At 38.1% G+C, this 27,026-nt stretch overlaps 1 protein-coding gene across 1 annotated transcript in view; it reads left to right on the top strand.

Annotated features, from left to right (window-relative positions):
* CACNA2D4 (calcium voltage-gated channel auxiliary subunit alpha2delta 4) overlaps nucleotides 1-27,026 on the top strand; it is a 160,362-nt gene that overhangs the window by 15,065 nt on the left and 118,271 nt on the right. The window contains exons 5-17 of the mRNA XM_051962435.1: nucleotides 1,391-1,522; nucleotides 6,983-7,043; nucleotides 7,515-7,665; nucleotides 10,677-10,751; nucleotides 13,258-13,347; nucleotides 13,476-13,589; nucleotides 14,000-14,078; nucleotides 15,397-15,530; nucleotides 18,859-18,936; nucleotides 19,495-19,575; nucleotides 20,138-20,212; nucleotides 23,336-23,422; nucleotides 25,471-25,542. Coding sequence (XP_051818395.1) covers nucleotides 1,391-1,522; nucleotides 6,983-7,043; nucleotides 7,515-7,665; nucleotides 10,677-10,751; nucleotides 13,258-13,347; nucleotides 13,476-13,589; nucleotides 14,000-14,078; nucleotides 15,397-15,530; nucleotides 18,859-18,936; nucleotides 19,495-19,575; nucleotides 20,138-20,212; nucleotides 23,336-23,422; nucleotides 25,471-25,542 — 1,229 coding nt within the window. The remainder of the gene's footprint in view (nucleotides 1-1,390; nucleotides 1,523-6,982; nucleotides 7,044-7,514; nucleotides 7,666-10,676; nucleotides 10,752-13,257; nucleotides 13,348-13,475; nucleotides 13,590-13,999; nucleotides 14,079-15,396; nucleotides 15,531-18,858; nucleotides 18,937-19,494; nucleotides 19,576-20,137; nucleotides 20,213-23,335; nucleotides 23,423-25,470; nucleotides 25,543-27,026) is intronic.

Here is a 27,026-nt window from a genome sequence, read left to right as displayed (position 1 = left end):
ATAAATTTACTAGGAAAAAAAGATGCCTGATGGGGTCATGAAGAGTCAGACATAACAACAAACTTACATAATCTCATTATACCCCTACCTACCCCCTACATTTTTAAAAAAATAAAATTTGTCATGTTGTCCTAACATAGATCTGGAAAATAAGGTTTTGTCCTATTTTAAGACTAGGATTAGAACTGAGCTTTCTGTCCTATTCTTCCTATCTCAAACCTGGATTATTCCATGTTTGACTGGGCTGAGATACTAATCCTCTTCATCTTTTGACTTAGTAAGAGTAAAACATTCTGAATTTGAGTGTCCTCCAAAAAATCAGCTTAGAGAGAAGGAAGCAAATTCTTCAGAAACATTAACTTATCTTTCCTTTTTCCTCTTAGAAAATCTTCTCCCCACCTATCAAGGAGCAGCCACATTAGAACCATCTCAGCTATGCACTTCAAGATGAATCCCCTAGAAAAGTGATTTATTTGGAGAACAAGGAGGGAAAACCACTGCCTCCTAACATTCATTTTTTAAATGTTTTATTATTATTAAAGCTTTTTATTTTCAAAACTTATGCATAAATAATTTTTCACATTCACCCTTGCAAAACCTTGTGTTTCAATTTTTTCCCTCCCTCCCCCCCGACTCCCTTCCCTAGATGGCAAGTAATCCAATATATCTAGCATTCATTTTTGTAAGACTTTGAGCTCCAGTTTTTTTTTTCTTGCCTCCCCCAAAGGAGTACAAAAAGAAAGCGAGCAATCTGTTATACGTTATACATGTACAATCATTTTTAACATACAAAACCACTGCCTCACAAGGAAGCTCATTCCACTTTTGGATAGCTCTAATTAAGAAAATTTTTCTGACATCAAACCTAAATTTTATTCTTTTCAATTTCAACCTTGATTCTGACGCCAAAGAGAACAAATCTAATTTCTCCTTCCCATATCGGTCCTTCAGATGCTGTAAGACAATTATTATGTCCTCTCTTCCCCCTACATCTGTTCTTCAGATTAAATAGTCTCAGTTCCTATATCTGCTATTCCTATGATGCTATCCTTTTCTTGGATCTCATCAGCATTCTTTCTTAATTCATGGTGTCCAGAAATGAACACAGCCCTCCAGATGTAATCAAAACAAGGCAGAGGACAGCCTGACAGGGGTCAAGTGGGGGCTCTGAGCTATATGTACTAGAGGAAATGAGTTTTGTGTTCTCTTTCAGAGTATGGATTGTTTCACTTTTTGTTTTCTCTCTCTAACACCTAACAAAGAGCCTAGAAAATAATAGACACAGTATTTGTTGATTAATTGATCACATATATTTAATTAACCTATCTCCAATCTGATCCCAGAAGTGTATCCTAGAGTCACATTGCTCTTTCTATATCTTGTCCCTCAGATCCAAGTATTTTGAATGGGGTCTACATGTCAGAAGCCTTAAACCCTATTTTTGTGGAGAATTTCCAAAGAGATCCAACACTGACTTGGCAGTATTTTGGCAGTTCAACTGGATTCTTCAGGCTCTATCCAGGTATGAAAATGGTGAGGCAAGGAAAGGGGGTGGAAATGTGCTTTCTAAATTTATGATTCTCTGAAAAGATTCTTCTTTGAAGTCATGGGAACATGAGCACAAAGACAAATTCCCGGCATTCAAGCATACCTATGTCAATCCTCAACAAAAAGCATTACCCAGTGCCAGTCATATTGAGATGCCCACAATTATCACAACAATTGATATTTATATAGCACTTTAAAGTTTAAAAAACACATTTTACCTACATTATCCCATGTGATCCTCTATGAAGCTCTATGAAATAGGTATTGTAAGCATATGCAGCTATACTATGTTATCCCTTCCATATCATGACTTTCTCACAGGTTGGCATAAGAAATGGGAATTTGGGGGAATTGGGGGAAAGCTGCAGATGATACAGAAAAAGTTTAGAAACTCAAAAATGCATAAAATAATTTTTAGTATTGTATAATACCAACATATTTTATTTTTTAATCCCATAATAATTTCAGACTTTTTCTCTGGTACAAAGGGAGAGCCAAAAAAATTTTACATGGATTTTCCAGATTGCAGGGGCAACCCTGTCTTAGTTACCTTAAAGTAGAAGGAATAACTGTAGTTTATAGTAGAAATAAATGTTCTTATCCCATTTTGCAATAGAGACAACTGAGACTCAGTTGCAATCATTACCAAGTTAAACTTATAGTCAACCAAAATCCCAAAGTCTTTTCCATATGGATTACTGTTAAATCGGTCCTCTCTCATGCTTTGATTAAATTTCTTAACTCTAATTGTGTTTTCCCACATCTCATGAATGTCAGAATTGAAACCCAATTTTTACCCCATATCTAGTCCTCTGACACCACGATATTTGTTCATTTTAAAACCTTTGTTTTAAACACTTGGCCAATGGAATTTCCTAAATATTATGGCAAAAATGGAAAGGACACTGAAAACACAAAGATCTAGACTCTTAGAACAGAACAGTCACTTGAACATTAGCTTTGAACAGAATAGTCAATCGGTAGCTGGTAAGAATTAAAAGGAAAGTTAGAAATCTAGTCTGACCTTCTAATCAATAAAGGAATCCTCCTATCCACAGCAAAACAGCAGTCTTTGAGCCTCATCTTGAACACTTCTGCTGATGAGAAACTTAGTACTTTGTAAGCATTCCATCTCATTTTCCCAATAAATAGAAAACCTTGACCCTTTGGAGCCGAAAACTGAATCCTTGTCATCCTGTCAGAAAAAAAAAAAAAATGTCATGTTGTCCCTAAGTTTGTGCCTGAATAACTTCAGGAAAGCCACTTAATTTGGGAAGCTTCATTTTCCCCTTCTGTAAGATGTAAGAGGTTAAACTAGATAGCCTCTCGAGTTCTTTCAGCTCTAAATCTATGATTCTAAGTTCTTATGACCATTATTCACATGAAATTCTTCTAGATCCTTCATCATCCTCATTGCTTCCTTTGTCCTTAGTACACTTCATAAATGTTCCCCCTAAAAAGATAGTGCCAGAACTCAACACAATTTAGAAAGATTTGGCAGAGATAAAGTATAATTGATCTTTAATCATGTTACAATATTTTTATTAAATTAATTAAATTAAAATATTAATATATTTTATTAATCTAGCCCAAGAAAGCATCAACTCTTTCAGTAGCCATACAATGGGTCAATCAATCCATTAGCATTTTTAAGTGCCTAATATAAATTAATTTTATTTAATTTATTTAATTTAAAATTAATATTTTAAAAATAAGCACCAGACACTATTATAAAGTACTGGAGATACAAAGACAAAAATGTAACAATTCCTTTCCTCCTGGACATTACATTTTATTGAGAGAGACAACGCAAATTGATATCAGAAAGATTTAAGTTCTCATACAAAGGAGTAATGGAATGACAGTAGCAGGTATGGGGGAACAGGGACCAGAAAACCCCTCCCACAGCAGACAGTGCTTGAGCTGAGTCTTAAAAGAAAACCGAGACTTTTGTGAGTCAGAATCCTAGGCAGAATTCCAGGTAGGAGAAACAGGACGTTCAGAGGCATAAAGAAATGAGATGGACTGTAAGTAAGACTGGACGATAGAGTGTAAAGGAGAATGATAAGTATAGCTAGAAAGTAGGATAAGGATGTGATCCAAAAGTAATAAGGAGCATTGGAGTTTATAGAAAAGCCTAAACTATGATAGTGGAAAAGAGAAAAGGGGTAATATCCAAGAGGGATTGAGGAGAACAGACATGAAAAGATTAAGTAACTGATTGAATATGGAGAGGGGAGAGAAGGAGAATGAGAGGGAGGATGATGGTGCCCTTGATAGTAATAAAAAAAAAAAATTAGGAGCGTGTTTAGGGAGAAAACATAATGAATTCCAATAATAATAATGTAGGATTTGAGATGCCTACAGGACATCCTTTTTGAAATGTCCATTAGGCATTTGGTGATGTGAGAATAAATCTCAGGAGAAAGATTATACATTTGCATAGATATTCCTTCTAACAATTCCTAAAAGCTGATGAGGTTGGTATGGAACATAGAGAAAAAAGAGAAGACCCAAGATAGAGCTCTGGGGTCCACCCACAGGTAGGAGGCAGGCTGTGGTTATGATCTAAGGAAGGGCAGCCAGGCATTTAAGAAAAAATGGAAAGGAAGGAGCACCAGCATGGCACAGTGTCGGGTTAAAAATTACGGGACCTTAATTCAACCCCCAGACATGCCATTTTCCACCTGTATGTGTGACTTTGGACAAGTCATTTTACTTTTTATTCATTTGTAAAATTAAGGAATTGGACTATGTGACCTCTGAGGTCTGTTCCTCTATGCTCATGGGGAAACAGGGAAACTTGATAGAAGGGAAGCCACCCAGGAGAAAAGTTGATCTGTGACAACAAATGCCACAAAGAATTTGAGAAGAATGAGATTTGAGGGAAAAAAACCTTTAGATTTGTCAATTTAATCATTGGTGCCTTTGGAAAGAACAATCATTACCAAGTTAAACTTATAGTTAACCAAAATCCCAAAGTCTTTTCTATATAGATTACTGTTAAATTGGTCCTCTCTTATGCTTTATTTGTTTAAATTTCTTAACACTAATTGTGTTTATTTCCGTTAAGTTTCATTTTCTTAGAGAGAGGCAGAACAGTATAATGGATTTTGTTGTTGTCATTCAGTCATTTTGGTTGTATCCAACTCTTCATGACTCTGTTTGGGATTTTCTTGGCATATGGAATGGTTTGCCATTTCCTTCCTCAGCTTATATTACAGATGAGAAATGGGGCAAACAGAAAGACTCGACTTGCCTGAGGTCACACAACGAGTAAGTGTCTGAGGTCACATTTGAACTCAGGACAAAAAGTGAAATCTCCTGACTTCAGAAGCTGGACTTCCAGCTTAGAACTCTGTTGCCCCATTTATCCAGTATAATGCATAAGCTAGTCAGGAAGATCTGTGTTGATTTTATATCTTCTACATGACTGACATTGGATGATTAAAAATTTTTATTGTTCTCAGAAAACTCTCAAAAACTTTAAACCGCTAAAAAAATATATTCCTATGTATTAGTAGAAAAAAATTACTCACCAAAGGCTTTCTACATTGGTAAAATCACAGATTCATATAAAAAAATAAAACCCATCATTTTATTTTGTTTATATTTTCTCAATAGCATTTTTTTCCAAATACACATAAAGATAGTTTTCAACATTGATTTTTGTAAGACTTTGTGGTCCAAATTTTTTCTCCCTCCCTCCCTTACTTTCCCCTTCCCCCTCCCCAAGACAGCAAACAATTTGTTATAGGTTAAATATGTGCAATTTTTTTTTTTTTTTTTGCTGATACAATTGGGGTTAAGTGAGATCACACAGCCAGAAAGTATTAAGTGTCTGAGGCCAGATTGGAACTCAGGTCCTCCTGACTTCAGGGCCTGTGCTCTATCCACTGTGCCATTAACTGTCCCTATGCAATCCTTTTAAACATATTTTCTGTGTTTGTCATGTTACATAAGAAAAGTCAGACCAAAAGGGAAAAAAACACAAGAAAGAAACAACAAACAAATAAATGCTTCAATCCACATTCATATTTCTCACTCTGGATGTGAATAGTCAAATCTATTGAAATTAAGGACCATCATTTTTGAGTAGATATTAGCATTATTTGAGGGAAACAATACAATAAAAAAAAGAATAAAGTTTCTGAACTATAAGTGAGTTTGACTTCAGTTCAAAAAAATTGTTTCTAGTAGATTTTTAGTCAATTATCTAGAATTCTTTAAGTATGCCATCATATCATTTGCAAAAAAGTTATAGTTTTATTCTCTCATTACCTACTCTAATTCTTTCAATTTCTTTTTTCTTCTTCTTATTGTTAAAGTTTACATTTCTAGTACAATATTGAATAGTAGTGGTGATAATGGGCAATCTTGTTTCACCCCTGATTTTGGGGGAATGCTTCTATTATCTCCATTACATATAATATTGCTGATGGTTTTAAAATTTTTTTAGGGAAAACTCCTGTGCTCCCTAGTGCTTTTAATAGGAATGAGTGTTGTGTTTTGTCAAATGTACAAACTCCTTATGAATCCACAGATTGATATAGCAGCCTGAAAAGTTAATTTTATCTTGAGTTAGAACAACAATAGTCCCACAGTGCCCAGATTATATCTGAAGTATTGTGATCAGCTTTGAAAACCACATTTTAAGAAGGAGGGCAGCCAAGATGATGAAGAATTTTGTGTCAGACAAAGGAACTGGGAACCTTAATTTGAAAAAGAAAAGATTTGGGGGACATGATAGTTGCCTTCAAGTATTAAAAGGGATATGATATGAAAGAAAAATTAGAATTGTTATGTTTTGCCCCAGAAGGAAGGAATGAGAGCAAAAAGGTAGAAAGTACAAATAAATTTAGACTTAATGTGATTAAACACTTTCTAACAATTAAAGCTATTCACCATGGAATGAGCTGCCTTTGGAGGCAATGAGTATCTCCTCACTGAAGTTCTTCATATAGAAGCTAGATGACCACTTGTCGATAAAGCATAGTATAAATCCCGTTTTTGTATGAGCCTCTGAGATCCCTTCCAACTTTTTAAATCCTATAATTATGTGAGTCTGTCCTGAGCTCATATTTGGAATCTATGAGTTGAGTAGAAATAAGGCTCCCAAATTTGGGGGGTCCACAGAATTCCCAAATCCTCCTTTTCTAGTTCTTTGCTTATCATGTAGCAGGCCATGCAGGATCCTGTATTTGCTGGTTGAAAGAGGGAAAAGGTAGCAGTGGAGGAAAAAGTCTTCATTTTCCTTTCTTCATTGTCACACTCCATGAGGATATCATCTAGTAACCATTGCCATTTAAATGCTCTGTCCTTGTACGAGTTTGGTGATTATTAAATAAAGGAGATCATGGATATGAATGTCAGTGTAAGAGCTATGGTTCTGAGTCTTGAGCAGATGAAACAGCCCCAGTTCTCCTCTCTCCAGGTATAAAGTGGACCCCTGATGAAAGTGGAGTAATTACCTTTGATTGCCGGAACCGAGGATGGTGAGATCTTGTTTCCTGAGAGAAATTCTGTCCCTCTTCCAGCTTTTCCCTGATTATCTTGGGGTTTTAACTTCCTCTTTGGTCAACCAGTCAACAAGCCTTAAGCAACAAATGTCAACTCTACTCTGGAGAGTCAAAGACAAAAGCAAGAATCAGAGATTTTAGTCTTAAGTAACTTATATCCCAATGGTGTCTGAGCTGGGAAAGAAGAGGAGGCAGAATTCCTGTCCAGCTGTCTCCTTACACCAGTGAGATTCTTCTTGCTGTAGCCTCCCTTCACTCACAGGGTTTGGTTTCAGCCCAAAACCTCCAGCTACACTGTCTGTGTTGGACTCTTCCCTAACCAGACTGAATCATCCCACTGCAAGGCTCACTTCTTGCCCTCAGCTGATTCATAGAGCTCTGGTTTCCCCATCTGTGTCCTTTCCTCCCTCCTCCCTCTTCTTTCCCCCCTTTGCCTTCTTTCCAAAGGTACATTCAAGCTGCCACTTCTCCCAAGGATATTGTGATTCTGGTGGATGTGAGTGGTAGCATGAAGGGGCTGCAGATTGCCATCGCCAAGCATACCATCTCTACTATTTTGGACACCCTGGGGGAGAATGACTTTGTCAACATCATTGCGGTAAATATATCCCTCTATTATAGAACAACCCTCCCCACTGACTCTAGAAGTGTCCTGTATCTCCATGATCCTGGACCGTGTATGAACCCAATTATTCTAACGTGTTTCCTAACACCCTTTACAACAGACCCTAGCTCATTCCCAATTTCTTGTCCCTTGTGCTCTAGAATGAGTCCCCCATATTCCCAATTTAGAATGATCCCTGATTCCCATCTTTAAAACAATTTCCATCCCTACCCTTTTTTCCTTTACCATTTATCTTGTCTAATCAACCTGGCATAAGAGCACATAGGAGACAAAAACTCAAAGATGTCTGTGTTCTAGAGCTTCCCAATGATCTCATGCTTGAGGATCTTCATTCAGAGAGAAAGAAAAAAAAGGAAATGAAGGGAGGAGGAGTTACAGAGAAGCTATGATAAGTGTGCAGAGGAATGAGGAGAGGGACTGGGACCTAGATGAGCCTTGCAGATAGAGAGCCATCCCTTTAACAGAGGTCACTGGAAAACCTTGCCATAATGTCTGAAAGCACCAAGATTCTATCCTCTGAGAAAAAGCAGTCTGCAAAAGGCTTCTGATGAAATATAAATACATTGCCCAGGAGGAACAAGGCATTAACTTATTAATACCATTGTTTATTATTACTTATATCAACAAGATAGAGCAAACAGTTGGAGTAAGAATAGAAATATTTGGAGAAGGATATCTTCCTCTGAGAGTAAGTCAGCCCCAGATAGGACACTACTAGGAAGCTCAGGAGCATCATATCCCACCTCCTTCCAAGAGCGATAAATAGTGAACAATGCATCTGGGTGAAACAATGGATAAAGCACCAGCTAATAAAACAAGAGGACCTAAGTTCAAATTCAGCCTTAAATACTTACTAACTTTGTAACTCTGGGCAAGTCACAAGTAACTCCATTTAACTGCCTCCATTTAAAAGGGCAATAGTGAAGAAAGCACTCCTTAAACTGATTCACTAAAAACCCTGTGTTTCTGTTATACTAATAATACATATTATTAGGGTTAGTTAGATGCTAATAGTTAAGTACTAATTAGAAAGATGCTAATAATAGTTATTGTTAGTATCATGGAAACATTGGGCATTTAGTCAGGGAAGAGAGGGCCAAAATCAAATCTTGCTGACTTCAAAATCTTTCTATTGATCAGCCCTATATTATATTCTCCTCAGACTCCTATCATTCTTAAGTCCTAATCTCATGACTATATTGTATCCCTATTTCTATAGATGTAGTACAAATGAAAAGGATACACTTAGCAGATTTCTGCCATTCACTAGAAATAAATGAACATATTTCTCCTATCACAAGATTCAACTGGTCTCCCCTCATCTCAGTCCCTGTCCTTTTTCTGCTTAGAAGAGCAGCATATGAGGGAAGAATGCATTCTTCATATCAAGGCTTCTTAAACTTTTTCCATTCATGACTCTTTTTCACTTGAGAAAATTTTATGCAACACCAGGTATGTAGGTATATAAAATAGATATACAAATCAAGCATTTACTGATAATTAATTATAATTTCATGACTCCCACATTCAATTACCCCATATGGAGTCACAATCTACAATTTAAGAAGCTTTGTTTCATATTATCCTTATTGCTGCCAGTCAAAATCAATGCTGTCCCATTGTACAATAATTAAATATCACCTTTTTCTGACTTAGACCAAAAGATTAAAAATAACTCTAAGTGCTTAAATTTTTATTATATAAGAAGTTAATTCACATTATTTTTCCTAATTGATAAAAGATATTCTTCAACCTTGTAGCGATGAGAAAAAGGAGAGTTTGAGGACCAGGGAGGTAGGAATGGTCCTACTATCCCAGAGCCATTTTAGCTAACTAAGGCAGCATCTCCAGCCTTTGAGGACTACCAAAAGCGAACACTAAGGTGGACATATCTGAGGGTTCTATCCTCAAGCCTAGGCAGAAGCAGAAATGGAGAGGTCACATTCTGCCGACTACACCTGAGTCCACATAGTTATAACTGGAACATTGCATATAAAATCAGAGCTCTGTACTTGAAGTCAGAGGACTGGAGTTTGTAACCTAGTCCAGATTCTTGGCATTGGTGTGAGTTTAGACAAATTTCTCAGTTTCTATATCTGAAAAATGAGGAGGGTTGGACTAAACAAGAATCATCAATAATGATGACACATGCAGAACCAGATTAAAATGTAATTGGAATATATTTAGATAGATAAGCTTAAATAAATAAAATGGAAGGGAGTGTAGATAATGTAAAAATGGTTTTCTAAGTAAATCTGTAACTCAGGGGTCCCCATGTATGGTTTAATGACCCCATTTCTATTTGACTTGAATATCACCGGACTAAATGACCACAATATCTCTTTTAGTAGGTAACATATGATGCTAAGTGATTGCTAATTGAAGGGCACTTTAGCAGTAGTGTTAAATGCTACTCAAGTAATTTGTTTATCTTTCCCTTTCAGTCCAGCTATGTGATTTCATTAGTGTAGAGAATTTCCTCCATTATTGAAGATTAACAAGTCATCTGCAATTTATAGTCTTAGAGATTTTCCAGGAACACTGACAGGTTAAATAATTTCCTCCAACATCATAAAGTGACTGAGTAAGCATCTGAACTAAGGTCTTTCTGATTCCAAAGCCAGCCATCTGTTTGCTATAGCATGCCCCCTCTCAAGTCACTGCAAGGAAGACCAAGTGAATTTGCTGAGCAAGAGTCAGTTTTCTCAGTATTTTCAAGGTGGGACAACATCCCAATTAGGGCAAATTTCCATGATGGCAGAAAAATAGAGATAGAATGTTCAGGTCTCAGGTGAGCACCCCTACCAAAGTCTGACAGGTGCCGGTTACTGCTTCTAGCCACGGCGCGGAAGTCCACAGGCTCTACTTGGGTAAGCGTGACCCTGCAGGCCTCCTGCCTAAACTTCAGTGGACATTAACTATCTAAACTGACCCTGTTTCGTTTTCTCCCTCTTCCCTACAATTTTCCCTCCTACTGGCTACAGTACAATGATTATGTTCATTATGTGGAACCTTGTTTTAAAGGGACCCTCGTCCAGGCTGACAGAGACAATCGAGAGGTGAGTGTTGTGAGTAAAATTGTCGGGGCCATCCAGAACCAAAACCAGAACCAAAACCCAAATTCCTAAATCCAAAACCATAATGGAACCCCAAACCATGAATTTGGGAAACAACAAGGATTTATTGAGTTGGCAGAAACTTTCCAAAGGAACAAAAAGACAAAGCTTAGAGAGCTTTCCGTTTAGATAGGGGTGAATTGGGCATGAGGTACTTTAGTACTGGGGGAGATGGCAGGGTAGGAATGGGGAGGTGGTGTCCTTTGATTGCCTCGGGCCTGCTGGGGCTTAATAACAGGAAAGGCTCATCTTCAGGTTAGCTATTTCTTATCCATCTTATCCATCCCTAATGGATGGGACTGTCCTTGCTGTTTCAATATTAAAGAAGGAGACAGCTAGAGTAGGAATTGCAATAACAGGGTCAGAGGCCAGGCGATGAACCAAATGGAGTTTAAAACAACTTTCTCACTTCCCCACAGTGTCCACACCAGGAAAGACAGTTTCTCCTTGATGCTGAATTAGTGGAGAATTTGCTTCTTTCTTGAATTTGCCTTTATTCTCATATGATGAAAGGATGTCCAATTTATATAATTATATGCAGCACTACTTTTGGCAGAATAACTTCCCGCTTGTCCAAAGCAAATAGCAAATGCTTTTTCAGGGAAGAAGAAAAGAAGATGAATTGTACTGTCAATTATTAATTAAATTAGTCAACTGATAATAATACTAGTTGATCTACTGGATGTGAACTCTGTGAAGGCGATTGAGGAGTCTTATTTAATCTCACATCTCCCCCAGCTAAATTCTGAAAGTGGTGAAATTGGAGCACAAACTTTAGAAGGGCCCCCAAGCTTTTGAAAAGGTCCCGAGTATGGGCACAGTGACAGATTCTCTTGTTCTAGGACTTCATCCCTCAGGATAATGAATTTTTTGGTCTCAACAGCTCATAAAGACCATCTCTGAGACTTAGAGGTCTGTGTACTCTGTATGTGGGGGGAGGAGGAGAGAAAAAGCATCCACACTCTCTGTGAAATTATAGTTTGAGGGTATGTACATGGAGGATAGGGGTGGAGAAAGCATTCACACCCCCTATGAAATGATACATATTTTGTAATGTCCAGCATATAGTAAGCATCTAATCAATACTTGTTAAATATCTCAGTGAACTCAAGGACTGATTATCCAGTTTGTGGATTATCTAAGTAGCTCTTAGTCAGGGATAAGAGATAAAGAGTAAGCCCTTTTCTCTCCTGCTCTGGATTTTTGGACCATTTCAGTTCTATCTGAGGGAGACAGAGAAGGAGAAGGAGGTTCAAAAAAAAACCAACACAACTAGAATGCAAAAAGAAGCATATTCTAATTAATTCCTTTTCTGCCACTCTTAGTGTGACTTTAAGCAAGTCTCTGTCCATCAGATTCCTCATTTATAAAATGTAAAGTTTGGACTAGGTGGTAATTTATGATCTATTCCAGCTCTCAGGATCCTAGGAATTGCTAAATAAGGGCATCTAAAGGTAAAAAAAAGGAGGAGAAATTATAACCAATTAATTTGGGCCCTTGAGAGAAACTCTTTAAAATGTTAGTTGAGTATATAGAGAGAAATTATTGACTATTTTTCTTGAAAGAAGGATGGGAGGAACTATAAATGCAGAATGTTGCATACTCTTCCAGACAATCTTTAAGTCATTTTTTTTTTTACTTTTTTGTTTTTTGTAGCAAGAAAGGGTTATGGTGGTAAGAAAAAGAAAAGTGTTTGTGGTTTAAAAAAATGCATAAACCAACTTTTAAAAAAAGAAATTAAGTAAAATACAATTTTGAAGGTCACACATCCTATTATCAGTGATTATATAGGATTTAAACTTAATTTTATTTTGATACTTCTTGTGGCAAAATGAACTAATAAAAATTGTCATGTGTGCATGTATATGTGTATATATGCACATGATATTTGTTGTTCCAAAAGTATTAGTGCTATCTTAAATTTTAAAGACTTTTTGGGTTACCTGATATATGGGGCTTTGTCTTGATTCCCAAATGCAAGTTTGCATACACATTTGCTAGTGAAAACAGTGAACTAGAAGGCATAATACTTGAGTTTTACTCCTTCTTATACCTTGGGTCCTCACTTGGACCCATTATTGAACCCTTTCATATTTCAAGAGATTCCCCCAATAATAGGCCATAATTACAGCAAGTGCTTCTACCATTGATCTGAAAAGACTTAAAGGCTGAGCAGATGCTGGCTCGGACTGGTTATTTCTTAGAGAAGCATTTGTAATGAGCCATTCATACCCTCACTCCTCATTCTTAAAACCAGGGGTATGTATTTGGGAAACAGCTAGTTGAGTATGATCATAAATCAGAATGAAGATAACTGATCTTTGGTGAAATTATAGCCTCACTACCAATTTGTTCTAAACAATCACGCAAGCTAACAGTAGGTAAAATAGTGTCTTTATGATTGAACTTTGGAATGGTTTCTCTCTTTCTCTCTCTCTTCCTTTGACAGCATTTCAAGCAGCTTGTGGGAGAGCTGATGGTCAAGGGTGTGGGGATTGTGGACAAGGCCCTGAGTGAAGCCTTCAGGATCCTGATGCAGGTTAAGGCACTATGTAGTGTGTGTATAGAGTGGGGGTGAGGGGATAAAGGAGGGATCAGGGAGAGGAATAAGGAGAACATAGTTCTTTTGGGTTTTCCATTTCCTTCTCTCTCCCCTTGCCCTTACAGTTCCGAGAAGATGGACAAGGAGGCCTTTGTAACCAAGCCATCATGCTGATCACTGATGGAGCAGTGGAGGACTACGAGACGATATTTGAGAAGTATAACTGGCCCGATCGAAGGGTTAGTTTATGAATGGGCTAGAACTAAGAGAATGATTGCCTCCATTGATCTAGAGGACACTAATATAGAAGGTGGAGCAGGAAAGGATTCATGGAAAGGCTTGGAAACCAAAGGGTCATAAATCTCTTTCCAGCTCTGCTTCTCATTAATCAGTTGAAAGACCACAAGCCTTTGTAATGTTTCAGTTTTCTACTCTCCATACAGAGGAAACAGGGGAGGGGGACAAGAGGAGAAAACAGGAGAGAAGCATTAAGGGTTTAGAAATTATAAAGTACTTAATATCTTAGTACCAATCAATTAAATAAGTAACAAAAATAATAATAAAGCTAGAAGTTATCTCTTGACAGGTTGGTTCTGTGGATTTTCGGTGTCAATCTGGGTCTTTTTATTTTTCTTTCTTTTTTGATCAGGTTCGAGTTTTTACTTACCTCATTGGGAGAGAAGTCACATTTGCTGACAAGATGAAGTGGATTGCATGCAACAACAAAGGCATGTAGCCTCTTATTGGAGCTTCTCTAAGTCAACACATGCAATGAAGGGAGATTAGTTTTAACTAGAGACCAGACATGGTACCATCCATGATAGCTTACTAGCCAAACTTTCCATCACAAAGCAGTGGACATGCATGGAGTTTAGCAGGGGCAATTGTTATCTCTCTTTCTCTCTCTTTTGGAAAAGACCCTCAAATTTGGGCAAGTTCCTTATTTCTTCATACCATCTTACTAGCTGTTAAATTTGAAATATCTTCTGGCCAGCAATGCCCTCACCCCACCAGATGTTCTCTAGCCCTTCCAACGTGCTACAGAGGAAAGTAACATGAGACAGTGAAAAAGAATATTCAAAATGCCTAATATGACCTTGAGAAAATCTTAGGAATTATAGATTGAGAGCTAAAAGGGACATGAGGGACATCTGGTCCAATCCTCTCATTTTTCAGCTGAAGAAACTTGAGACCAAGTGAAACTGTCTTCTCCAAAGTCATGCAGGTAGTGAACATCAAAGGAGGGGTCTCAACCCAGAAATAATGTTCTTTCCATTTTACCAACATATTATTCCCATTTAATTGAAATCTAGACACAGAGAGACCAATGTCACACAGTCAGTAAATCTTAGAGCTAGAAGGAAACTTAGCAACTCTCTGGTCTATCCCTTCATTTTATAGTTATGAGCATTATGAAAGGATTGGGCTAAATGATCTTTAGATAGTGCATTCCAACTCTTAAGACATTTTGTTGTTGTGAGGCAGGTATTACAGATACTATTGCTGTTGCTCAGAAGTTTCCAGCTCTTTATGAGCCCATTTGGGGATTTCTTGGCAAAGATACTGTAGTGGTTTGCCATGTCCTTCTCCAGCTCATTTTGTAGGTGGGGAAACTGAGTCAAATGGGCAAACAGTGACTTGCCCAGGGTCACACAGCTAATAAGTGTTTGAGGCCAGATTTGGACTCAGAAAGTCTCAGAAGTCTTGATCCCTACAGACCTAGCATTCTATCCACAGCACCATCTAACTGCCCCTACTAGATGTCTAACAAATGTCTATTTTTTAATTGATTAATGAAATTTATTCTATTTTCTCTGGTTCAGAACTCAATAGAAAAGACAGTCACCATTCTGTTTATAGTTACTTTTATCTTTGCCATGTCTGGAGCAAGAGAGCTGGAGACTGCCTGGAGACTAGTTGTTCTGCAGTTCCTTCTTCTTCTCTATCCTATACTTAGACTAATCCCCAGCCAGATGTATGAAAAGTTAATATGTCGAGAGAGGGGGAGGCTGAAGGGTGATTGGAATGCTCCTTTCTTCTGCATAGGCTACTACACACAGATCTCCACCCTAGCAGACGTCCAGGAGAATGTGATGGAGTACCTGCACGTGCTCAGCCGCCCCATGGTCATTAATCATGACCATGACATCATCTGGACTGAAGCATACATGGACACCACGGTAACAGGACTTGAGGAATAGAGACTCTAGGTTCAGTGCCCAATTTAAAGAGTTGGGGATAATCTAGGCTCATAATCACCCCTTCCCTTAATCAATGAATCTTTTTTCCCTCAGGATTTTATTTTTCCAAATACACATAAAATTAGGTTTCAATATTTATTCTTGTATGACTTTGTGGTCTAAAATTTTCTCTCTTCCTCCTTTACTTTCTCTCTCCTCCAGATAGCAAGCAATCTGATATAAGTTAACTATGTGCAATCCTTTTAAGCATATTTCCATATTTATCATGTTGTACAAGAAAAATCAGACCAAAAGAGAAAAAAAATGAGAAAAAAGATTAAGCAAAAAAAAAAAAAAGTGACAATACTAGGTTTAATCAGTGAATGTTAACTAGCCACATTAAAAAAAATCTGATTTCCAAAACAGGAATTAGGTAAGTAGGGTTTGCCCTGGACCAGATTTTGAAGTTAGTCATCATTGTTCTCTATGTTCTCTCCTCAGTACCCCTCTTTTGCCTCCTGGTACCTCTTCCCACTCCAAGGTTCCAGGTATCCCTGCTCTCCAGTTACCTGGAGCTGATACTCTAGCACATCACTCAAGTCAATCCTTTCTGGGCCATGCTTGCTCTGAAATTTTCCTCTATATCTTTCCCACATTAAAATTCATAATCCACTCATAATTCTCTCACATCAGATAAATTCATTGACATAAAAGTGTAATTGGCAGTTGTGAGCTTAATGGGCTATTTTTCCTAAATGTATTTTAAAAAGGTTCCTCCCTCTCCCCCTAGCAGATTTTTAAGAATAATTTTAATGCTAAAATTTCAGGTAGCGTTGTGAAGGAAAAAATTGGAAGATAGAAAAAAGTACTTTCTGAGCTCCCTCCAATTCATACTTAATACATAGGTATCCTTCTCCTGGGAGAAAGAAGCTAACTTAACATGTTATATTGTTGTCAGAAGGCAGAGGAGTGCTCAGGATTTCTTAGTAAAAAGACCATCACAAAGCTTCCATCTAGTTTTGTTTATGACTTGCTACAAGAAAGTTCCTTGCCAGTAGTTTGTAGTGTACTTGTATCCCTACCACAGTACATGGTACATAGAAGGTATTTAATAAATATTTGATCGATTGACCAAAGGCAAAATTATTCTTGCCTCTGCTTCAGTCTTTCTTGCCTCTTATTCGTTAATTATGAATGATCTGCCCATAGTCTGATTAATCTTCCTATAAGAAACTCATCCAAAAAGGTAGGATGTTTTCCTAGCATTGTTCACCAGCTGCCCCCATGATGTACTCTTACTTAGGTTAAGGAGACCCTCACCTCCTCTGAGTCAGTTTCTCCTCAAAATGTTCATGTTCCTTTGATGTTTAATGCGAGGTCTTGTTCAATGGTATTCGTTTCATAAATATGTATTGACTGAATAAATGCATCTTCATTTTACTTCAGTCTCCCTCTGCCACCATGTTTCATGCTTTCCATTCTTTCACATTATTTGCTCCTCCCTTCATCCGTGCTGTACCTAAGCTGCCACAGTCTGAAGAGGTAACCGCCTCTCTAGTGCACTAAGTGTGGTCTTTCCTTCCTATGTGAATGTCTGTCTGTCTGTCTGTATGATGGGGGAGCTATCTAGGAGACAATTGTCCCGGGGCTCTTGAACAGTGGGATCAGGACAGAGCTGTGCTGGGCAGAGCATGGAAGCTGGAACTATAGGACCTTCAGCAGCCAGTGGCCAGCTCCTAAGGTTAAGCTATTAACAGGAATGTGGGAAGAACAAGGTCTGTGACAGAGAGGGAAGTCGTGTTGCTTCTAACAGATGGTGACAGACTTTTTCTGCCTATGCATTTCAAAGATCTCTTATCAATGTATCTCCTTTTGTTTCTTTTTACTGACATAGCTAAGGTATTTTCACACTTTATTTTAAATATCTGATCCTTTAACCCCTAAAATTTAAAGAAAACGATTTAAAGAAAACTCCATTTTCTTCTTTCTTTCACTTGGTTGTGCATTCCCTTCCTGGGGCTGCTTTGTGAACTTTGCAAATGTCCTTAACTAATGCAACCCTGGGGCCTAGCCTCTGTTTTGACAAAAATAAGACATGCATGTGTCCCCGTTGGCAGATGGGGAAGGGAATTGGTTAGAATTTTGCATTAGGTACAGAGTTGTCAGCGAACATAGATTCTTGTACCTAATACCTTTAGAGAGAAATAGATAACAAGAGTGGAGTTAATAGTGTCTGGAGAAATGCTTTAATAGCTAAACAGAGAGAGAAGCACTTCCTTTTCATAGATTCAGAGTCCAGTCCCTTGCCTTCAGACCAGGCCATGTGAAATACTGATGTAACATTAATTAGAAACAAAGGCAGACATATAAAACATTAATTTACGAAACAGACAAATTAGGAAGACACTTCACGAAATGGTCTTTACCTCCCAAAAGGACTCACTGCAGCTTTCTTAAAAAGCTAACTCTACTAGTGAATTCAGAATGTAATTGAAAACTTTACCAACTTTCTAGGAACCTTTCTATTGCCAAAAAATTTAAAAAGAGTCAATTCCTTTCTCTGGGTAGCACAAGGAACCTCAGAGGGAAGTGTTGATGTGTCAGGTGAGATGGAAAATCAGGTATTTATGACATGGCCTGGGTTTGTTGAGGAAGATCCTAGGTCCTGAGTTGAGGGAGAAAGGTGGTGTATGTATGTCTGTCTGTCTCATGACTGAGTGATCAATGGCACACTGGACTGTCTAGTAGCATGTGTTTGTGGCACTGTGGCTTAATGTATAAGTAGATGTATTAAAAAGTTGCTACTGCTTTTCCTCTGATTGTACCTGTGCTGTGACTGTACCTGCAGAATTTCTGTGTTTGATCTGCACTTAGATAGGGCATTCTCTCTGTGTTCACATGGCAGTACATCTCTGTCATTTTCTGGCTTTACATGTTATTGTCTGTTTTCCACAGTCACAATAATCATTTGTATGTTGTCAGTACATCAGAAGGCTTTCAGCACTTTGGACAGGAGCTTGGCTGAGAGTACCAGGATTCTGAGATTTGTGTCTGTTCTTTGACTAAAGCAGATGTTAAGGGAGCCATACCAGAACCTCAGACCTGTTGGGGTTTCACCTAAGGACTTAGACTTTTATTTGAGAATCAGCATAGGTTCTGTCACCCCTGAGCAGCAGGATGGCAGCCACCTTCCTGAGTCACATTTATTTACAGAAGTCGAGAAGGTGCCTCGTAATTGTCTCTGCAGCCACAGGAGGGTTCTGAATTTGGGCACCCATGAAATTTCTCAGTCCTGACCTCTTGCTTTTTGGTCTCTCCTCCCTGGCAGCAATTTGCATTGCAGCCCCAGAGCCTCTTGCTTATGACCACAGTGGCTATGCCGGTGTTCAGCAAAAAGAACGAGACCGTAAGTAGCAACCTCCCACCAAATGGATCTTGTCATGGGTGGGTCTGTTGAAATGACCATAGGTTGCTGATCAGATTTCACAGCTAGTTAGTTATTCAATTCCTTGGATAGTTTAAGAGATTCTATTAGATATCTCAGTATCTTCCTTTGGACAGAAGCAAGAACTAAAAAAGCTCATGCTCAGATTCTCTTTTTGGGTCCCTCTAAAAAAGATTCTACATCCTATCACACTTTCTTTTCCACCAGCCAGAAAATCTTCCCTATTTGTAACTTTTCCCCCATCAGGAGACAGACTCAGACAGCTAATCCTGTTTGTAGCCCCAGAGTTAATTCTGGGAAAGTAGAGCTAGAAGGAACATACAGACAATGCCATTTTTAAAACTTAGAAAAGTCAAGTTTTCCATCTATGTCCACAGAGGATGTAAGTTCCTCGAAGGCGGAAGTGTATCTTAGCTAAATTTGCTATCTCCCCCAGAGTCCACTTGCATAAAACTCTGCACACAGTAGGGACTTAACAAGTATTTGCTAAGTGAATAAAAAAAAATTGAAATTTTTCAGCGATCTCATGGCATTCTTCTGGGTGTGGTGGGCTCTGATGTGCCTCTTAGAGAGCTGCTGAAGCTGGCTCCCCGATATAAGGTAAGTTCCTGATCTGGGGCAGAGTGCTGGCTCCCCCATAGGAGAAATGTCCAATGACTGTGCAACTCCCCTCATTCTGACTTTGTCCCTTAAACTCCAGCGATATCTCTAGGCAGTTATAGCTAGATCTAAAGAAAGCCTGAGACCTCTTCCACCTTTTGTCTAGAGAAGAATCTGGGTATTAGAGCTTGGAACTCAGCTTCTGCTCCAGATTTGCAAGAACTTAGCCAAATTCCTTCCCATCCCTGTGCCCCCTTTTCCTCACCTGCCCTTCCCTAATTCATAGTCCTGTTGTGAAGGTGAATGTAATTGTACCCCAAAGCTTTCAGAGCTCCTGGCAGGAATGATTTTAGGAGAAGACATGATATTATCATTATTATTATTACTACCCTTAAATATGGAAGATGTAAAAACATTCATAAAAAAAGAGGCTCTGAATAGTTTAGGGCTTCTAATTCCTCTTACCTAGCTATGACAACACAGTCACATGTAAGCTCCACTCCCATCCCAATCACACAATAGATAGAGCAAAATATATACATTTCATTCCTTTCTTTTCCAGCTAGGAGTACATGGTTATGCCTTTCTGAACACTAACAATGGCTACATCCTTTCACATCCTGACCTCCGACCCTTGGTAGGTACATGTGTTTTGAGAGCTATATGTGGGCAATTGGGGTAGTTCATGAAATCAATCAGTGGGGTTTTTTTGAGCACCTGTCATTCCCCAATTCTGCACTAAACATTATAAGGGATGTAAGAAAATGTAAGATATCATCTCTTCCCTTCAGAAGCTTATAATCTATTTGTAAAGATAAGATTAAACATGAGGAACAAATAATGAACCTTCCAAGAGAATATATATCTAAGTGCTAAATTGTGAGATACATAAATCTCATAGCATGTAATTCCCAGACTCTCCATACTTCTGTTTCCATAAGCTACTTACATCACTGTACTTCCCACTGGGAATGTAGCAGTTATAGAATCAGAACATGCCCCGGAAGGACCCCATTTTGTATGTAAAATGTGAATATTTCATGACTATTCAACATATATGAACTTGTCTGGAAGTAGCCCATGCCCAGAAAGAAATAGAAGTTTGAACAGGCTGAAAATTCACAGAATCCCTGAAGTTCGGTGATAGTCCAGAGACTATTTAGAGCCTCACAAAAAAAGGGGGGGGAAGGATTCTCTCCATAGCCCCGCTTATAGAAGGATCTGAAGCCTTTTCCTCAAGACTTGGATAAGGGATAATAATGAGCTACCCCATCCCACTTCCAGGTAGCACAAATGGTTAGAAAGTTTTCCTTGCTATCCAACCTACATTTTCTTCTTTCCATCTCTCACTCTTTGCTCCTGGCTCTGCCCTCCAGGGCCAAACAGAGCATATGTGAGCCCTTTTTCACAGGACAATCCTTCTGATACAATTATCACTCCCCGTAATCTTTTTCTTCTCTTTTTATAAGGATCAACAGATTGTTATGTAGCATGGTCCTCCATCACCTCCACTGCAACACTCCTTGCTAAAATATGCTCCCCACACAGAGCGTATGTTAGCTATGGTCTGACCAAGAAAGAGACCAGTGAAATTATCCTTAGTGTAGGATGCTCTTCTCTTAATGCAGCCAGAAGTTGCACTAGCCTACTACAGAGTTGGCAGCTAGGGTATCATAGTGCACAGAGCCCCAGGCCTAGAGTCTGGAGGACTTATCTTCCCGAGTTCAAATCCAGCCTCAAACACTTAATAGCTGGGCAAGTCATTTAACCATATTTATCTCAGTTTCCTCATCTGTAAAATGAGCTGGAGAAGGAAATGGCAAAGCAGTCCAATATCTTTGCCAAGAAAACCCCAAATCGGGTAATAGAGTCAGACATGACTGAAAAATGGCTGAACAACAAGTACCTATTGAGATTTCAGGCCTCCAAGTTCATTCAGTCTTTCTTACCTAATTGCAGTCTAGCAAATCCCTCATCTTGGACTTATTAAAGGGAAGGTTTTTGAACTCATTGATCCTTATTAGATTTTGTTTTATTAAACTTGAGAGTGAATATGTTGGGTAGGAGCTAGTCTCAAAGCCAGGAACACCAATGTTCAATTCCAGACTCTGACACAAGCTCTAAGTCACCTTATCTCCCAAGGTTCAAAGTAACTCTCCAAGATGAAAAGTTGGAGAGAAGGTGCTGACTTACACAGGCAGAGGAGTTTCCTCCTCTGGGAATTCCCTCTATCAATGAGCCACCAGTCCAGCTCTTAGTCCTAACTTGACCCAATATTGTAGTTTATCCAATTCTTTCTCAACATGAGCCAATGGCATGACACAGCTCTCCCTAAAGTTTATTCAGTCTTAGGTGAAATAGTCTCCTCTGTGTTCTCTATCCCACTTCTGCCACTCTAATATGGCAATCTAATAACCCTGAGAATTGAGGGTTAGGGATGGGCTGTAGGGAAAACTGTCGAACTTGGTGAACCAAATTTCAGTCCTGGCTCTGACTCTTGTTATTTATATAAGCAAGAGAGAAATGGAATGAACTTTGGCCCTCAGTTTCCTTATTAGCAAAATAGTCATAATAATCATTCCATGGGCTTTCATGCTTGGTCCTTGTGAAGAAAGCATTTTATAAGTTTAAAATATTATAAAATATGGATTATTATAACAAATGCAACTTACCACCCAACTGATGACATTTGCTCTTTTATAAGGTTTCTCATCTCTACTCTAGGTCATCCTGTCTTAAGGCCAAGGTCTCCCATTGCATTCAGGGCCCTCTCCAGTTGTTCTGATCTACATCTGGCCTAGGGACCCAGATGGTTCTAGAGGGGAAAGTGAGGCAGGTGACCTTGCCCAGTCCTCCCTCACTTACATCCAATTCACTTATATGTTGTAATATCACCTCCCTGAGGTCATGGTGCTTTTCGAGAACAAAGGACATACAACAACATAGAATTTCTTTTAATTTCAATTTAACATTTTCCCCTTCCTTTCCCCTTCCTCACACTAACCCTATTCATCTAGGGAAAAACCCTCATAAGCAAAACAAATCCCCATGTGGATTTTCAATCTCAATTTTCATTCTGAGTTCATAACCTCTCTGTCAGGAAAAGGGGACTTATTTTTCACCATTAGTCTTTTGGAATCACAATTGGTCATTGTGTTGATTGGAGTTCTTAACTCTTTCAAAGTTTTTTGTTTTTATAATGTGGTTGTTATCATATAAATTGTTCTAGTTCTGCTCACTTCACTGTATCCATTTATATGAACTTCCCAGTTTCTTTGAGAAAGCCCTTTTCACCATTTCTTATGTAATTCCATTATATTCATAGACATGATTTGTTCAGCCATTTCCCCAACTGATGGGCCTCCTTCTTAACTTCCAGTTCTTTGCCACCATGAAAAGTCTCATTTTGGCTCTCTTTTATAGCTCGCCAAATAAAGGGCAAATTTAACCTGTGAGGGATCATTTCTTATTTAAACATTTGGAGGCAGGGGGTGCCTTCCACCTCCTTTTGAATCCCCAGAACTTAGCAGAGTCCCTGGAATATAGCAGATTCTTAATAAATATTTATTGACTGACAGAAAGACTATGTCAGCACCTTGCACAGGGTAGCCACTAAATACAAACTTGTCAAATCATTGACCTCTCAGAGTTTTGGAATCTCTGCTTTTATGAGCATCTAAGAGGGGCTCCAGGAAGGTGGAACTTCATCCTACTCATGATTTTTCCTACTCATGCTTTTTCTTCTTGCTCCCCACTTCAGTACAAAGATGGAAAGAAATGGAAACCCAAACCCAACTACAACAGTGTGGACCTCTCTGAAGTGGAATGGGAAGACCAAGATGAAATTGTGAGTGAGGGAGAGGGAGGGAAAGAGTAGAGCAGCTCAATCATGACAATAACAATAATAATAGTTAACATTTATGTAGCCCTTACTGTGTGCCAGACACTGTGCTAAGTACTTTACAATTATTATCTCATTTGATCCTCACAATAACTCTGTAAGATATATGATATTATTATCCCCATTTCACAGATGAGGAAACTGAGGCAAGTAAGGGTGAAGTGACTTGCTAAAAAAATATCGAAGACTAGATTTGAACTCAGACCCAGTGTTCTAAACATGGCACTACCTTGAGACTCCTAAACATCCACAAACTATCCTGTTTACATGTATACAAACTTTATGTTCGATCTCCTATTCTTACAAACCTATGTGTGGGAGAACAGGCAATCAGCAAGTCTTTGTTTTTTCCACTTTAAGGCATAGAAGGTCTAGATAATCTAAATAGAATTTCACAGCACAAAAACAAAATACTCTGAATTTAGGAGTGGACATTCTAAAGGAATAAGTATATAAATGAATATGGTATATATAGCTCTGCGCTAGAGTCAAAAAATCTGGATTCAAATCCTACCTAAGATACTTGTTAGCTGTGGGGTCCCAGGCAAGGCCCTTAATCTCTCTGACCCTCTGCTTCCTCGTGTGTAAAATCAGAATAATCATCTTATATTACTTACACCACGGGGCTATTGTGGGGAGCCTGTTTTGCCAACATCACATGAATGTTCTAAGTAAATGTGACATGATTGTAAGATGGAGGACTCCCCAACTCCAGACCTGATTCTGTCATGGACATTTCACTTGACTTGGAATTCATCACTTCATATCTTGGTTTCGCCAGATATAAAATGGAGATAAAAATTATACTCTCCTCCTTCTTTCTCTGATTGTCCAGAGAATGGATGATAGAATGTATGCAAGTCTTTTATAGGGGAAAAACCTAAAATCCACTTGTTTTCATGACTATCATGAATAACTCAGTTTATTTCCCAACACCAAGCAGTTCTCCTATAAGCAAAGTGATTGACCTGCCCATAATAGTTTTTTCCAGTTAAAGTGTCCTATGCTTGGACCCATTCTTCAGCTACTGTTGTAGAGATTGTTAGATCCAGTTATAGGGGAAGGGAGTCTTTTTTTTTTATTTTTTAGACTATTCTTTTGCAGTTCAGTGATTGAAAAGGAGATGTATGAGATATAGTGTGGAACAGTAGGGGAAAAAATACTGAATTTGTGGTCAGATTGGGTCCAAGACATAAGAACATGTACTAGCAATAAGCACTAGTCACTTAGACCCTCTGAGCTTCAGTTTTTCATTTGCAAAATGGGGATAACAATATTTAATCTGCCTCAGAATTATTGTGAGGAAAGTACTTTTAAGATATCTTAGAAGTGTGAACTTCTGTTGTAGATTATTGTATTGTCTTTATCCCAATAAAATATATTATTATTCTGGCAGAGTGAATAGAGCACTAGTCTAAGAGTCCAGAATATCGGCGTTCAAACCCTACTTCTGACAAATACTAATTGTGTGACTGATCTTGGCAAGTTCATTTAATCTCTAAATGCTAATTCATCCCTCTAAAACTTGGTGGTTCAGTGGATAGGTTCCCCAATCCTGGAGTCAGAAGGACCTGAGTCTAGCTGCAAACACTTATTAACTAGTGACCCTGGGCAAGTCACTTAATCCTGTTTGCCTCAGTTTCCCCATCTGTAAAATGAGCTGGAGAAGGAAATGGCAAACCAGTACAGTATCTCTGCCCAAGAAAACCCCAAATGGGGTAATGGAGAGTTGGACATGACCTACATTCCTAGAAATTCTTCACTGGGATCCTGTTGTTGATGTTATTATTGTTTGTCCTTGGTTCTCAAAGAGAATCTCGCCATCAGGAAGGTAATGTCATGACATGTATGCAGTCTGTCCAGAATAAAGAGACCAGAGACTGCAAAAGTTTATCTTCACCTCCACCTAAACTGGGATGGTTAATGCCCTCCATCCTCTTCAGTGCTCCAGTAGGAACAGGGGATAAATTCCAATGCTTCTCTTCTTCTTGCAGCTGAGAACAGCCATGATCAATGGGGAAACCGGATCTCTCACAATGGATGTAAAAGTTCCTGTGGACAAAGGGGTAAGAGATGTGGCCTCCCAGATGGGATGAAGAACATTTCCCATTGCTATAGAATAATGGGAATAAAGTTGCACTGGGAAACGGAAAACCTTGGTTCTGTTCTACTTGAATCAGAACACATTTGTAGTATTGTGTCCCAATCCAGACTCTTTATTTTAGAAAGAATATTGAGTACGTACTGATAAGAGTGACCAGATTTACAGGGAAATACAGGGAAATTAGAAACTAACCCCAATGAAGATTGGTAGAAAGAGCTAGGAATGTTTATTTTGGAGAATAGGTCAGAATGATGAGGCTATCAAGAGGAAGATCAAAGAAAAAATAGGATGATGATTTGGCATTGATAGAACTGTGATTAGAGAAAATAGAAAGAAAAAGGATTAGATTATTTTGCTTCTATTTTCTCTGTAAAGTAAATAATCTTTATATTAGTACAGACAAAAAATAGCTAAGAGAGTTTAAATTAAAGATAAGAAAAAAACTAATAAGAAATAGCATAGTAATGATCCAGATTCATTCCAGACTACCCTTCTTTCTTCTATTTTTTCTTAAATAGGCTGGTGGGACAAGGGAATATTGTTGATACCCTTCTGCTTTTTAAATAGACTGGTAGGACAGGGGAATATTGTTGATATAGTTTACCTAAATTTGGCAAAGGCTCTCATGCTGTTCTTATGATCAAGATAAAAAGGCAATGTCCAAATTCCCTTAATGAATTTGTTACCAAATTCAGACCAACTACATTCCAGGATGCTCAAAGAACTAGCAAATGTTATTGCTAAGTCATACATTTTTCAGAGATCTTTGAAATATTATGGAGAATAGAAGAAGTGCTACAGGACTAGAAAAAAGCAAATGTTATCCTGATTTTTTTTTTTTTTGCTAAGGCTACTAAGATTCAGTGACTTGCCTAGGATCTGATTTTTTTAAAAAGCTGAAAACCATTGGTTTGAGAATCTTTAAAATTTTAGCAAGTATTAGAATGTTTTATTAACAGAATAGCTGCTGAACATCTTGAAAAGAAAATAGTAATCAAGTAAAGTCTCTGTTAGTTGGTTTTTCCTCTTTGCAAAGAAATTCTCATTGTGGACAAGTAAGAAGTTATCTTTCAAAAATGACAGTGTTGTACCAATAAAAACTTTTAAAATTAATTTTTTTTATGAAATAGGTCATTTAGAATAAAATATCTAAAGCTGTTCCAAAGTGCCCTTATGTTCATTAAAAAAAAAAAAGATACTGCTGGTAGGACAGGAAAATGTTGTAGAAATAGTTTACTTCTATTTGACAAAGCCTCTCATGCTGTTTTTGTTGTCAAAATGGAAAAGTGTAGGCTAGATCTTAGTATAATTAAGTTGATTCAGAAAAGGTCAAATAGATTTGAAGTTTGTTATCCACTTGGGAGGAGTGGCTCTAGATACCTCTCCTTAATCTTTCTTTGTTTAATATTTTTATTGGTGACATGAATAGAATTACAGATAGTATGC

This window comes from Antechinus flavipes, chromosome 5 (genome assembly GCF_016432865.1).
Source record: "Antechinus flavipes isolate AdamAnt ecotype Samford, QLD, Australia chromosome 5, AdamAnt_v2, whole genome shotgun sequence".
Lineage (NCBI taxonomy): Eukaryota > Metazoa > Chordata > Mammalia > Dasyuromorphia > Dasyuridae > Antechinus > Antechinus flavipes.
This window is presented reverse-complemented; position numbering and strand designations above follow the sequence as displayed.